Source organism: Lepidochelys olivacea (genome assembly GCF_965140295.1).
Source record: "Lepidochelys olivacea isolate rLepOli2 genome assembly, chromosome: 14".
NCBI classification, from domain to species: Eukaryota; Metazoa; Chordata; order Testudines; family Cheloniidae; genus Lepidochelys; species Lepidochelys olivacea.
This window is the reverse complement of record NC_140424.1, coordinates 34,614,096-34,628,755: the sequence shown is the minus strand read 5'-3', so window position 1 is coordinate 34,628,755 and position 14,660 is coordinate 34,614,096. Positions and strand designations below refer to the sequence as shown.

Here is a 14,660-nt window from a genome sequence, read left to right as displayed (position 1 = left end):
ATTGACTGGCTGTGAAAACAAGCATCTGTCTTATTGCCAAGGGACGGAGAAACTCAGCCAGCAGCAGGGGGGTGCAGAACACTGCCCTAGGGCGGAGATGTCAGCACCTCCAGGATCCTGACATCCCAGCTCTTTACACACCTTCCTGGAACCTCCCAACACCGCTGGGCTGTAGCAATCGGACCCCAACCCGACTGACGGCAAACGGGCCTCAGCTACCTGCTCAGGGTCACACTGAGTCTCAGAGCCATGGATGGACCCCTTCACTAACCACTGCCGCACACTCCCTCCCACAGCTGGCAATTGCAACCAGGCCCTAATGGCTGGTCCCCCTGCCTTTGAGAGGGAGGGTCACTCCTGCTTCCATTGCTACCTATTGATCTGTGGGACTTTGGGCAAGTTGCTCCCCCTCTCTATGGCTCTCTGGGAATCACATCCCTGAATGGGCTTTAAAAAAGACAATGGTTAAAGTTTGGACCCAACTAGTTCTTGTTTCTCGAGACTAGCCATTTTAGCAAAGTTTAGAGTTCTTGACATTCAGCACCTGGAAACATCCCTTTCTCCTTCGCAGACGGCCTTAACATACCTTATCTCACCCAGGCTCACTACTGCCTGGAGTTAGAGAATTGACCCTGTTCCCATTGGACCTACCCAAGGTGTCACACAGCAAAGCGGTGTCGGAGCCAGTAAGAGAAGACAACAGTCCTGACTCCTGTTCTAACAGACAACAACCCCCCGCACCGCCCCCGGAGGCAGCGATAAAGCCCAGGAAATAAGGTGTGAACATTTGCATGGAAACCGTTTTCTGTCAGAAAATCCATTCAGACGAAACCACTTTCTTTCTTGAAATCGTAACAAGTAGGAGGAAAATTCTTTGCAAAAATAGTTGTTTGCAAAAGAAGAGCATCTCCTGTTTATCATAGTGCATTAAACTGTCTCATCGTACACAAAGGGGAGACACTATGCTCTAGAAAATTAGATGAGATGCTTCAGTCTGAGCTAAGTAGTTGCTGCTCTTCACAATTTCAAAACAATAAAATACAAATGAGATTGAATATTAGGTCATAATCTGCTATGGCTCAGTGTGATAGGACACCCCTTAGTCTGCACTGCTCCGAGTGACACTCTTCAGTGGATCCTCAGCATCCACCCATGGCGAGGTAGGTGGGAGAGAATTGTTATTTGTACTTGACAGAAGGAGAAACGAAGCTGAGAAAGGAGCAGTGACTTGTCTTTGCTGATGCAGCCAGTCAGTAGCAGAGTTGCTCTCAAATGAGCTACAGACTAACAATTGTTCCTAGTAATTATTCAGCAAGTATTTCAGAAGAATTGGAATGTTCGAGAGGATTATGAACTGCTCCGAGACAGTGAATGGAGAGCAGCATCAACATTGGTCACACATATAACTGGTTGTGACTTATTTGCTTGGTCATAAAAGAGAACAACAAAGACCAGAGTTTCCTTCCTGTCAATAGCCCCCTCCTCAGCCAATCAAGGTTGGGACTTTGAGGGGTGGGAGGCTAAGGGCTCTCATCAAATAGCCCAAAGAATGGCCCTGGTCACCACCGAGGGGATCACTCTCGGAGCACTAGTCCAGTCTCACCTCTCTGTGAGGGCCTCCCACAACCCCCACCGCCTCCGCCCCGGCCCCTGCTCCACACACAGATCTCCTGGTGGTGGCAGGAGAGCAGAGGAAAAGGGCAAAGGAAGCAAGAAGAGAAAGGTAGGAGGGACAGAGGAAAAGGGAAAACAAAAAGGAGAAACCCCAATGTCCCCAGTAATTCTAAGGGACAAAGTCCTAGGTCAGAAATAAAATACTGCCCCCACAATCTAATGTTTTCCTTTCCTAAAAGTCAGCCAGCACCTGATGGATCAGACTGAACAGGTTCCAAACCTCTCTGAGGCTCTTACCTTCTATGCAGGGACGTCTGTTTTCAAGCAAAACCACGAAAAGAAAAGGAGAAAACTCCGAAGAGGGTCCTCCTTGCGCTCACTTACGTGCAAGTGAATGCTCTCTCAGTCCTCCAGGAGAGACCTCGAGAAGGAGACGTGCTGAAGCAAAGCCACAGGGATCTCCAAGGTTGCCCCTGTCCTGCGCCCCTGTCCTGCCTGGCTGATGTCAAGATCTCTCTGTGAGGTCATCGCCTCCCCACCAGCTTTGTCCAATAGGCTGAGGTCCTGCCAAAGGCCCTTGTGATGTCACTGCCACACCCACCCCTCCCCTGCAGTGCTGATGTCCTGCCCCGTCCAGCTACATTGGATGTTTGAGCTTTGTTGCTAGCTATAGGACCCTTCCTTTGGTTCTTTTCAAACTTGTTTTCTTTGAATGGGTCCAGCTTCTCAAGGGATCCGATTGCTCTGTGTCACTGCCCTGTCCTCATCATTAATTACCACTCTGCTACTATTTTATCACCCACCAATGTTAGCAGCAGTGATTTTTTATTTGGGTTGCAGTTCATTGATATTTATTTTCAAGAATTAGTCCCTGACAGCCTCTTCATATCCCTCGTGCCCAGAACCTGCTCCACACAGCACAGCGAGAAAAGGCCGCCCAGCCCAGCTATGCCATAGGGGCTAAGCACAAAACAACCTTAGGAGCTTGTGTCATCCATAGCTTCTGAACAACATGTGGGGGTCATCAGCTTACAAATACATTCTAGACCGGTAGCGTAGACAGGCCCCAAATGTATCTAAGTGTCCCGTCTTGAAAAAGAGGAGAGAAAAAAACAGAACCTTGATTAGCTTTATTTTATAGTCGTGGAAACTGAGGTACAGAGAAGCAAAGAGATTCGCTCATGGTCAAAAAGCCAGGAATAGAAAACGGCAGATCTGCTGATAGTCCTGGCCTCTCTGCTTCAGCTCCAGCAACAACCCGAGTCGAGGTTTTCTTCCTCTCCATGTCCTTTAACTTCACGTCACTGCAGAAGAAAGATTGTTTCTGACCAGCTGGCTCTAATGCATGGAGATGTCTTTCCAGAAGACGTGCTCTGGCTCAGTCCCATGTCGTAGGTTTTCTGGAGGAAGTGCTCGGTGCTGTTCTAGGGCCTGTGTTACACAGAAGATGGACAGAATGGTCCTTTCTGACCTTAATTCTTTTCTTTCACTAGGAGGGTAACGCTGGACATTTTCTCTCATTCACTTTCCTTTGGAATAATTTCAATCCAGTCCAAAGGATTTCCTCTTCCATTGTGTCTTCAGCTCCTTTCCTAGCAAACAGTTCCTGTTCGAGCACAGGTTTCCAGTTTCAGGCTGTCCCAGGGTGAGATGGCCATGAAAGGGTTAGTAGCTCAACTGAACCTGTCCCCAGGTGAAGGGAATAAGTGCAGGGGCAGAAGGAGAGGCCCCGAGATAGACAGATCCTTTTTGCTGGGCTAAGAGTATAGTTGGATGCGCTTCACTTCACTTCATCAGATGCATTCAGTGGAAAATACAGTGAGGAGATTTATATACACACAGAACGTGAAAAAATGGGTGTTCTCATAAACACTCATTTCAGATGAGCTATTACCAGCGGGGGGGCGGGGGGGAAGAAAACCTTTTGTAGTGATAATCAAGGTGGGCCATTTCCAGCAGTTAACAAGAACGTCTGAGGAACAGTGGGGGGTGGGGATGGGGGAATAAACATGGGGAAATAGTTTTACTTTGTTTAATGACTCATCCATTCCCAGTCTTTATTCAAGCCTAAATTAATTGTATCCAGTTTGCAAATTAACTCCAATTCAGCAGTCTCTCGTTGGAGTCTGTTTTTGAAGTCTTTTTCATGTAATATAGCAACTTTTAGGTCAGAGATCGAGTGACCAGAGAGATTGAAGTGTTCTCCGACTGGTTTATGAACGTTATAATTCTTGACATCTGATTTGTGTCCATTTATTCTTTTACGTAGAGACTGTCCGGTTTGGCCAATGTACATGGCAGGGGGCATTGCTGGCACATGGTGGCATAGATCACATTGGTAGATGTGCAGGTGAACGAGCCTCTGATAGTGTGGCTGATGTGATCAGGTCCTATGATGGTCTCCCCTGAATAGATATGTGGACACAGTTGGCAACGGGCTTTGTTGCAAGGATAGGTTCCTGGGTTAGTGGTTCTGTTGTGTGGTGTGTGGTTGCTGGTGAGTATTTGCTTCAGGTTGGGGGGCTGTCTGTAGTCAAGGACTGGCCTGTCTCCCAAGATTTGTGAGAGTGAAATGGCCCATCTTGATTATCACTACAAACGGTTTTCTTTCCCCCGTTCCACTCCCCTGCTGGTAATAGCTCATTTGAAGTGAGTGTGTATGATAACACCCATTTTTTCACGTTCTGTGTGTATATAAATCTCCTCACTGTATTTTCCACTGAATGCACCCAATGATGTGAGCTGTAGCTCACAAAAGCTTATGCTCAACTAAATTGGTTAGTCTCTAAGGTGCCACAAGTCCTCCTTTTCTTTTTGCTTAGATGAATGGGTCTGTAGTTGCCTGGATCACTTTTTTCCCTCTTGCTTTACTATCATCGGACACTAGATGGGGAGGAAGAGCCTCACCAGTTCTATAAAACCAGCTGGGGGAAGGCTGGGAGCAACAGGTATCAGAATAAGCTAGACCCGGGCTTCTCAAACTTTTGGTTTTGCTGGCCCCACTTTGAAAGTATTTCAGGCTATGACAACCCCCGACCCCCAAACAGTCATAGCAAGTTACTGTACGGACTCATAGAAACATACGCATGGTATTGCCACCCTTACTTCTGGGCTGCTATGGGCGGGGCACTGCCCTCAGAGCTGGGCAGCTGGAGAGGGGCAGCTGTTGTAGCCCTCTTCCCCTCCTGCCCCCCTCCCCTGAGAATATTTTTTGTGATCTCTTGACCCCCCCTCCCCCCTCCAAAGCCTTGCAACCCCCTTTTGGGTCAGGACTCCCAGTTGGACAAATGCCGAGCTAGACAATCTCAAACCATGAACTAGTTCCCAGGCGACTCTGGGCCGATTCTCAGAGGAGGCAGCTCCCAGAATCAGGCCCTCGATGGCTCTCCCAGTGCAACAGGCCCTGGGTGCAGCGATCGGTTTGAAACAGGAACCCCTGCAAGATGCTCTCTACCTTCGGTTCCTGACCCCTCCAGGGGCCGAGTGCATCTCCCCCAGCCTTAGGCAGAGCTCAGAGCAGAGTCAGCAGCAGCAGCCCCTGGCAGAGGGAGGAGAGGGGCACAGGCAGGTCAGAGGAGGGGTGGAAGGTGGATCCCACCTCAGGAGATTTAACAGAGAGAGGAAAGCGGGGCTGTGAGCGCGCAGAACAGAGACACCACCCAGGAAATCCCCCACCCCAGACACCGAGATCCCGGCCTGGCACAGGGGTTCGCTCCCCAACACTTACTCACGACAGCTGCAGCAAGGGGTCCCTGTAGGGCGGGAGGAGCTTCCACCCCGCTCCGGCTGGCTGGATCTGGAAAGAGAGAGAGAGAACAGTGAGAGGAGAGTGCGGTGAGGAGTTGGTGCCCAGGGGTCCCCCTGCCCCCGCTCCTAGCTCTGGACCCCCATAGCAGGGGTATCTGTGGGTGTGTTCAGGGAAGGGCCGGCGGCTCTCCTCCGCCAGGGCTGAGAGTGTCAGAGCAAAGTAACTGTAACACTGCGGAGTATTTTCAATGTTGCCTCACCCTGAATGTCACTGATCCCCCAGTTTAGAATGCGTCTCCCCGGCCGCTTCTCTTGCTAATTTGAACCTCAGGGAACACATCAAATCTTTCTCCTGTCCCCCACAGCTGCTGGATTTGGGCCACTGCCAGGGCCCTCTACACTGGGGTTAACATCTGGATCCTGGCCAAGCTGGTTCTAGCCCATGTGGCCAACTCCCAGTGACCAAAAATCACAAGTCAGAGCCCCCCAAAACCATGAGATTGGCTTAAACAAGATGAGATTTTGAAAACAACTGTGGGTTCTGTTCTTGATCTCCTGGTGGTGGAGCCTTTAGGGGTCACCTTTTCAAGCTTTTCTCCCCATCCAGGAGGGCTAGAACAAGAAAAACTTCTGAGAAAAATGGCCAACCCCGCAAAAATCTTCTACCAGAATCAGAAAAAATTAGTCCAGAATGATTGAAAACAGAACAATTTTTGTTTTTTTCCAAGAAGACAGTGAATGTTTTTTATTAAAGTCGACACTTTCCACAAAAGGTTGCCTTGAATCAAACACCCAATTTTTCCGAAAAAAAAAAAATTAATTGAACCATTTCAGTGGTTCTCAAACTTTTGTCCTGGTGACCCCTTCCACACAGCAAGCCTTTGAATGCAACCCCCCCGTTATAAATTAAAAACCACTTTAATATATTTAACACTGTTATAATGGCTGGGGATGAAGCAGGGTTTGGGGGTGAAGGTTGACAGCTCATGACCCCCACATAATAACCTCACGACCCCCAGTTTGAGGACCCCTGGACTACACTGAGCATGCACAGACAGAGAGCCAGAGGGATGAAAGGCTGCTGGGATGGACAAGACTTGTGGGGCTCTGAGAGACTGTCCCCCGCCCGCCACCCCGCAGCAGTGTGAATTCAGCTCCAACCAGGGGCAGGAATCTGAAATCAGTTAAACAGCAGAGACTTCATGCAGGCAGAGGTCCGGCTTGCCGGGCAGGGACAGCTCCTTCCCTTCCAGAACGTGGGCATCAGCAAAACTCAAGCATCAGAAACCTGGGAATTAGAGGCGGGGGACAGAGGGCCCCCCCGCCCCGCCAGCCCGGAGAGGCGGAAGGGGAGGGGAGAGGGGAGACAGAGCCCCCCCAGCTCAAAGAGGGGGAGGGGGCCCCTTTGAGGGAGCGGTCGCCAAACGGCGTTGCCCAGCCCATGAGTCGGGGTTCTGGCGGGGGGGGCTCTGGAGGGGGGGTTCCAGCCCCTGCCCCCCAGTGTCCCGGAGCTCCCCCAGCGAGCCCGGCGTGGGTTGCACGTTTCTCACCGGCTCAAGACCCTGAGGGGAAAAGGACCCTGCCAGATTTACTTGGGGGTGGGTCTTTTGCTCATGGGTTGTGTTATGAATCCTGTGGGTGGTGTTTCCTCAGCATAATGCCGCATTGTTTCCCTCCTTTATTAAAAGGCTTTTGCTACATTCAGACTCTATGCTTGCGAGAGGGGAAGTATTGCCTCTTGGAGGCACCCGGGGGTGGTTTGTAATTCTCCCAGGTCTCTGGGTGGGGGCTCGAGCTGGTTTTGTATTGCGTTATTGAAACCCCTAGATACTCAACCTGGCCCTTGTTGCTGCTAACTCTGACATGCAGAAGGGTTACAGTTACATAGGAATTAGATACAGTGCTCCTGTCAGCTAATTTCCAAGTTATCTGTAAAAAAAACCCCTAGATTTTTCAGATGCCTAAGTAGTACCTGTTAAAGTTGCCCCCCATCTGAAATGGCACCCCCAGCACCTCCCCAGCACCCAGCACCTCCCCAACACCTCCCCAACACCCAGCACCTCCCCAGTTGCCCCCCCATCTGAAATGGCACCCCAGCACCCCCCCAGCACCTCCCCAGCACCCCAGCACCTCCCCAGCACCCAGCACCTCCCCAACACCCAGCACCTCCCCAGCACCCCCCCAGCACCCCCCCAAATTACACCTCACTTAAAAACCATTCGCTTACAAAGCCGGACATAAAAATACAAAAGTGTCACACAGCCACTACTATGGAAAAATTGCTGACTCTCTCGTTGTTACCATATAATTATAAAAGAAATCAGCTGGAAATGTATATGTCGGTGTACACTCCATAGAGCAAGATGAAGACGTCACTGTCTGGAATGTTGGTTTGCACTGAGGTCACCAGTGCTTTCAGGCAGCCCCTGGTAAAACTAGGCCAATAGCGAGACGAGCAGAGGCGGACGAGGGTTTCCTGGGGCCCTGGGCCAGAGCAAGTGGACCCTCCTCCCCCTGCGGCGCTCCTGCCCCTTGTCCAATCAGAAGCAATATGCTAATAAGGTGTATGATCTCCCCCGTGCTGTGTAGTTTCATTCTCCTTGCGGCTGGCTTTTTCGGGCGCTTTCCCTTGCACGAGCCATGGGGGAAGACATGATGTGTGTGAAGGGGGGAGTTGGGGTTCCCCCCTTCAGCTAATGCACAGAGAGGGGGAGATGGAGCAGGGACCTGCCTTGCAAAGGCTGCTGCAGCCATGGAGTCCCTGGAGGAGGTAAGCTGTGATCTTCCTCCAGAGCAGTGCCCTGGGAACCTGACTCCCCCCGCCCCCCCGCTCTGCAATGGAGGGACTGGGGTTAGGGTGGAGACGGGGGGTTATTCTGAAGATCCCAGTGTCATCGCAGCCCTGTGATTATAGTTACAGCCCCCACAGGCAGGCTGTAGGGCGTCTCAATGTCTGTGAATGATGTACGATTTGTACAGCAGCCGCTGTTGAATTGTGTGTCCATTCTTCGGCCACAAATTGAGCTTGAATATTTTCGTTTCCCACAAAATGAGGTGTTGGGTAAAGGAGAGCCTGGGGGGGGGCGGGGTCCAGGAAACGAACAGTGGCTTTTAGACGTGCCAGAAAACCCAGTAAAACACACAGAATTGCTCCCAAGTCGGCGAGACGTCCTGCCTTTCAGAAAGGGCTCCTGTTCTCTGGCAAATCCTCCCTTTGGGGGACAAATCAACCCCGTGTGCAGACGTCACTTCTCCCTTCCCAAGAAGCCTGGCCCAGAGCGCGGAGCGCATCGCTTGGCCTCCTGCCCCGGTCCCTCCAACCTCTGGGGTCCCATGCTCGTGGCTGGGGGGGGGTCTTACGGCAGCTGGGGGGGGCAGGCTCCTGGGGGACAGGGTAGCCGGGGTCTTTGCAGGAGCCTTCGCGAGAGAAGCTCAGCCCCTCGGGGGCTGCGAGCAGGAGCCGCGAACAGGCCGTGTGGTGGGGAGCTCTCCGGGTGAAGGGGAGTCGGTGTCTGACCCTGCATTGGCTTGGCTGGGGCGGGGGGGCTCGCTCGGCTCGTAACTCCAGCGGGAGAACAATGTTCCACCGCCAGGGTGATGTTTAAGTTGGGGGGGCGGGGGGAGAGACACCTTTAAATCTGCTTGAATGCTCTGGGTACCGTTGTGATGCGCTGTACACCCCCAGCACCCCTGTCTTCTTTCACTTCATCTCTCCCAGGTGGTGGGTGAAAGACCCAGGCTGTGGCTGCCTTTGTCTGTACCCCGATGGCCGGGTTCCTCTCCCTTCTCGGGGGCAGGGGTGTTGTGGCCGGGCTGGTCCCAGAATGTGAGAGAGACAAGGCGGGGAGCTGATAGCTTTTCTTGGACCAACTTCTGGTGGTGAAAGGTACAAACTCTGGAGCGCCACAGAGCTCTTCTTCAGGTTTCCTCTGATGTCCTCCCCCAGCCCTGAAGACGAGCTCTGTGGAGCTCCGAGTTTGTATCTTCCACCAGTGGAAGTTAGTCTAGGAACAGGAATTACCCAGCTGGTCTCTCTCTTTCCTTGTTGCCGTCCTCCTCTTTCTCTCCACCCGTTTCACATCAGATGTTCAGGCTGGGAGCTCTTTGTGGCAGAGATTGTCTTACTATCTGTGCGCAGCATCCCTAGACCAACCTCTAACCCGATCCAGGACAGGAACCTCTCAGCTCTACCCTATTTCTTTCCACTGCAGTCCTGCCTCAGGGATGGAGGCCCCATTGTGCCAGATGCCATAAAAAACACATCACAGAAAGACAATCCTTTCCCCAGGGAGTGTGCAGGAGAAGCACAATAAGTAATTCTCAGCCGCTTGTGCAGAGGAGCAGCAGTGACCTCTAGTGGGAAGAGGAATTCCCATTGCTGGAGCACAGACAATCATGACAATAGTGTAATAAAGAATACAACTGCTCTAGAGGCTGGATCCCAAAGTGCTTTACCAACCACGCCGTACTTATGGGAATCCTTTCCCCCCACTACTGACATGCAGCCACCTCTGGAGTGAAACTCCACAACTGTTCAGCAGCACACAACACGGGCAGACGATGTCTTAGGGGAATGGTTGAAGCAGAATCCACTCACCTATTGGAATTTCACAGGGCATTTGAGGGAGCCAAATTGTAGTCCCCCAAACTGTCATTTGAACTGACTCAGATCTCCCCCATTAAAGAAGAGCCATAGGATTTGTAACGACCATAATGGGACCTTGCTTTTAACTCCCAGCTGAATCCTGACACCAGCAGAGGTACAGCGCCCCCAGCAGCCAGGTTGAGTCTCTGGGTTCAGTTCTGCCTTAATCGGGGGTGTCATCCGTCTTATTTGTTTCAACACTGAGTTTCCCTTGAGGTTTCCCATTGGGAAACAGCCTGGGTCTGTCCCTGTTCAGCTTTTATAAGCTCACACCGTCAAACCTCAAGGAATTACATTGGAATGCACCAAGCCAGAGATTTCTCCCAGCCAGTGATTCCTACATCGAGCCCAGAACTTGTGACTGAGTTAGAGCAGATCATTCGTAAGAGAGCAACTCCGTGTAAAGACTTGGAGTGAATTCTCTCCTCTCTGGCCTCCCAGCACCTTGCTTTCCTGACCTACAGCGTGCCCGGCTGTTTGAGTGCTGACCCTGAGAAAAGCCCTCACTAGTACATTGAGCCTGAAGGCTTTTTACTAGGGCTGGCAAGCGATTAAAAAAAATAATCGCGCTTAATTGCACTGTTAAACAATAAGAGAATATCATTTATTTAAATATTTGTGGATGGTTTCTACATTTTCAAATATATTGATTTCAATTACAACAGAATACAAAGTGTACGGTGCTCACTTCATATTTTTGGTTATAAATATTTGCACTGTAAAAAACAAAAGAAAGAGAATATTTCAATTCACCTAATACAAGTACTGGAATGCAATCTCTTTATCATGGAAGTTGAACTTACAAATGTAGCATTATGTACAAAAAATAACTGCATTCAAAAATAAAACAATGTAAAACTTTCAAGCCTACAAGTCCACTCAGACCTACTTCAGCCAATCGCTCAGACAAACAAGTTTGGTTACATTTTGCAGGAGATAATGTTGCCCACTTCTTATTTACAATATGACCTGAAAGTGGGAACAGACGTTTGCATGGCACTGCACAAAATATTTATGTGCCAGATGTGCTAAAGATTCATATGTCCCTCCATGCTTAAACCACCATTCCTGAGGCCATGTGTCCATGCTGATGACGGGTTCTGCTCAATAACGATCCATGGCAGAGCGGACCGAGGCATGTTCATTTTCATCATCTGAGTCAGGTGCCACCAGCAGAGGGTTTTCTTTTTGGTGGTTTGGGTTCTGTAGTTTCTGTATCAGAGCGTTGCTCTTTGAAGACATCTGACAGCATGCTCCACACCCCGTCCCGATCACATTTTGGAAGGTACTTCAGATTCTTAAGCCTTGGGTTGAGTGCTGAATCTATCTTTAGAAAGCTCACACTGGTACCTCCTTTGCAATTTGTCAAATCTGCTGTGAAAGTGTTCTTAAAATGAACATGTGTTGGATCATCATCTGAGATTGCTATAGCATGAAATATAGAGCAGAATGTGGGTAAAACAGAACAGGAGACCTACAATTCTCCCCCAAGGAGTTCAGTCACAAATGTAATTAACGCATTTATTTTTTTTAACGAGCATTATCAGCATGGAAGCATGTCCTCTGGAATGGTGGCCGAAGCATGAAGGGGCAGATGAATGTTTAGCATATCTGGCACATAAATACCTTGCAATGCCAGCTACAAAAGTGCCATGCGAATGCCTGTTCTCACTTTCAGGTGACATTGTAAATAAGAAGGGGGCAGCAGTATCTCCCGTCAATGTAAACAAAACTTGTTTGTCTTAGCGATTGGCTGAACAAGAAGTAGGACTGAGTGGACTTGTAGGCTCTAAAGTTTTACATTGTTTCGTTTTTGAGTGCAGTTATGTAAGAAAAAAATCCACATCTGTAAGTTACACTTTCACGATAAAGAGATTGCACTACAGGACTTCATAGAATCATAGAATCATAGAATATCAGGGTTGGAAGGGAGCCCAGAAGGTCATCTAGTCCAACCCCCTGCTCAAAGCAGGACCAATTCCCAGTTAAATTGTATGACTTGTATGAGGTGAATTGAAAAATACTATTTCTTTTATCATTTTTACAGTGCAAATATTTGTAATCAAAAATAATCATGTAAAGTGAGCACTGTGCCCTTTGTGTTCTGTGTTGTAATAGCAATCAATATATTTGCAAATGTAGAAAAACATTTGCTGGTGGATTTCTTTCTTTCTTTCTTTCTTTCTTTCTTTCTTTCTTTCTTTCTTTCTTTCTTTCTTTCTTTCTTTCTTTCTTTCTTTCTTTCTTTCTTTCTTTCTTTCTTTCTTTCATAAGCCATGTTTTATCCAGAAGCCCAACTTCCATCCATAGCAACTTGGCTGTTTCATACTCTTCTGCATACAAGGCCCTCTGCAGAGACCTGCTAAGCTCATAGATCAAAGGTCCAGGGGTCATCAATTCTTGCGAATTGCCTGCCGTGGGATGTGAAGAAGAGAGGCCAGGAGATGTGTTTGGAGTCTCCCCAGTGCTTCCCAGAGACCCCTCTTCCCATCCTGTGGCACGTGTAGGCCCAGGTTCCCTAACTCTGACCCATGCTTTGCAGGCTCTGCATAAAGTCATCCCAGAGGTCCTGGATGCCATGCTGGGGAATCTGCTGGCAGAGTCCCCAGACACAGACAGGCTCCACTTCATCTTGGAGGTGAGCCCCATTTGACCATAAGTCTTTGGGGGACTGGTAAGGAGAGACTGGAAGATCCATTTTCTACTCTGTCCTCCTAGCTCGGTCCCCAGTGGGCCATCCTTGGTTGGGGAGGTCAGTGCAATGCAGTTTCAGGTCCTTCCTTCTTGAGGGACAGAGGAAAGAGCTGGGATTTCAAGCCAGAGCTCTGCCTGGTTCTGCTGAGCACTAACCACAGGGCTCCTGGCTGTCTTGGGGAGTGAGAGTCTGAAAACCCACCCTTCCCCCCCACCCCCCCGCCTCCAACACACACACTCCATGAGATTTGGGAGATGGTTCTCAGAGAAGAGGCACACGCTCCTTCCGCTCCTTCCGAGAGAAACAGGAGGAGCCCAGGGAATCAGCCCTTCCCTCTGATCTGCTCTGAAATTCCTGGGGGGATTGTGTTCTCAGTCACTCCCTCCATCCCCGCAAGGATTTTCATAGCAGGGAAGGGCCGAGGGTTCAGTCCCCTTTCTGGTGAACTGTTCAGGAATCAGGAGTTCTGGGAGGAGGGGACCAGCCCCGACCCCGAACATTGTCCCAATCTAGAGAGACGCTGACAAGTTGTGACCTGCAGGGTACAAGCTGTGTCCTGGGGGAAAGAATTCCCTTCTAAAGCTCTGCCATCAAGGCCTCAGCTATTCCCCCCTGTGCAGAATGTCTCAGGCCCCTGGGGCTGGGGGCGTGGGGGGCTCATTTGCAAAGCAGGTGCATCTGGCCACTGATTCTGACCTGCCTCCTTTCCCCGCAGAATATCAACTTGTGGGTCGTGTCCAGGGTGTCGCAGGAGCGAGCCAGGGCCATCAGGAGCAGCACAGCCCTGCTGAGATACACAGTCTCCCTCCCTGAGTTTGACGTAAGTGACCTCCGACCCCAGCTTGCTTTCTCCAGATGGAGGCGGGCTGGCTCCAGTGGGCTGCAGGATCTGCGGCTGCCGGGCTGTGGCTTAGGAGGGTTCTTCATGGGAGGCAGAGTCAGAGCAGGGAGAGAGCTAGGCTTGAGTCAAGTTCTACTTGTCCTGGTTCAGTGTTGTCCCTGGGCCTTTAAGTAGCCCATGCTCCACCCCTGCTTGGCATCCCAAAGCAGCTCCGGGCTCCCTTGGCAGCAGAGCAAATGAAGGGTCGATCTCAAGCTCCTGTTCCCCAGCATCTCCTGCAGAGGAGCTAAGGGGAAGGAGCCCTCTGGCCCAGGGGAGCTGACAGGAAAATGCTGATGGAGTCCCCTCTCCTCTCCCTTCCATTAGATCTCAGCCGAGTTCCCCAGAATGGGTCACCATGTGGCCCAGCTGGCTCTATTTGTCAGCGATCCAGACAAGGACATCAGCCGGCAGGCCAGGGAGGGGACTTACCGGCTCTACCAACTGCTGTTCCAACAGAGGGGTAAGGAACCCAGCTGGGACACGGAACTCAATAGGGGACTGAGAGTGACCACAGGTGGATAATGGGACCCCAGACAATTTCTCTCAGACTGACTCCAGCTGGAGGACAAGTCTCTCTCTGCCTCTGTTCTTCTCCACTCCACTGTGGAGCCACCAATGGGATTGGAAGGACACAGAAACTTCAACCAGAATGAGAAAAGTCTCTCTCTCTCTCTCTCTCTCTCTTCCAGGCCTGACCATACATGACACGGAAGATCTCTGGTGCTATGACTGGCACCAGGACAGAAGGCTCTTAGGCTACAAGAATACAGCCAGAGTGGGGGAGGTAAGGGCACTGTGCCAGGGCATGACACAGCTCAGGGGGTGTGGCTGGCTGGGTTCCCTGCAGTGGATGCCTCCTGGAGACAGGAAAAGAGCCCACTCCTTATTTCCAGTTCAGAGTTCCTCATCCAGCAACCAGTGGGACAGGCTGGTGCTAAAGGTCCCACATTGGAACCTCGCTAGTTGCCGTGATTTGAGTGTCTTACATGGCTGCATTGCTCTGTGGCATAAGGAAAATCTCCGGGTGGGTGAGTTAATATAGGATTATGGCTCTGGGTGTCTCTCTGCTCCTTGTC

General features: G+C 50.5%; 2 protein-coding genes across 5 annotated transcripts in view; one reads left to right on the top strand and one right to left on the bottom strand.

Annotated features, from left to right (window-relative positions):
• Nucleotides 1-14,660, bottom strand: part of LOC311530631 (C-type lectin domain family 2 member D-like) — a gene marked incomplete at both ends in the record, with an annotated part of 432,554 nt that overhangs the window by 96,561 nt on the left and 321,333 nt on the right.
• Nucleotides 1-14,660, top strand: part of LOC311530626 (maestro heat-like repeat-containing protein family member 7) — a 94,269-nt gene that overhangs the window by 73,575 nt on the left and 6,034 nt on the right. Inside the window, exons 1-5 of one of the 4 annotated variants that reach the window (XM_084647454.1) lie at nt 7,678-8,131; nt 12,549-12,644; nt 13,417-13,521; nt 13,909-14,044; nt 14,274-14,368. In XM_084647454.1, coding sequence (XP_084503580.1) covers nt 8,114-8,131; nt 12,549-12,644; nt 13,417-13,521; nt 13,909-14,044; nt 14,274-14,368 — 450 coding nt within the window. In that variant the 5' untranslated portion in view covers nt 7,678-8,113. Of the gene's footprint in view, nt 1-7,677; nt 8,132-12,548; nt 12,645-13,416; nt 13,522-13,908; nt 14,045-14,273; nt 14,369-14,660 lie in introns of those variants that run through there. The other 3 variants (XM_084647453.1, XM_084647456.1, XM_084647455.1) reach the window with 3 other exon arrangements.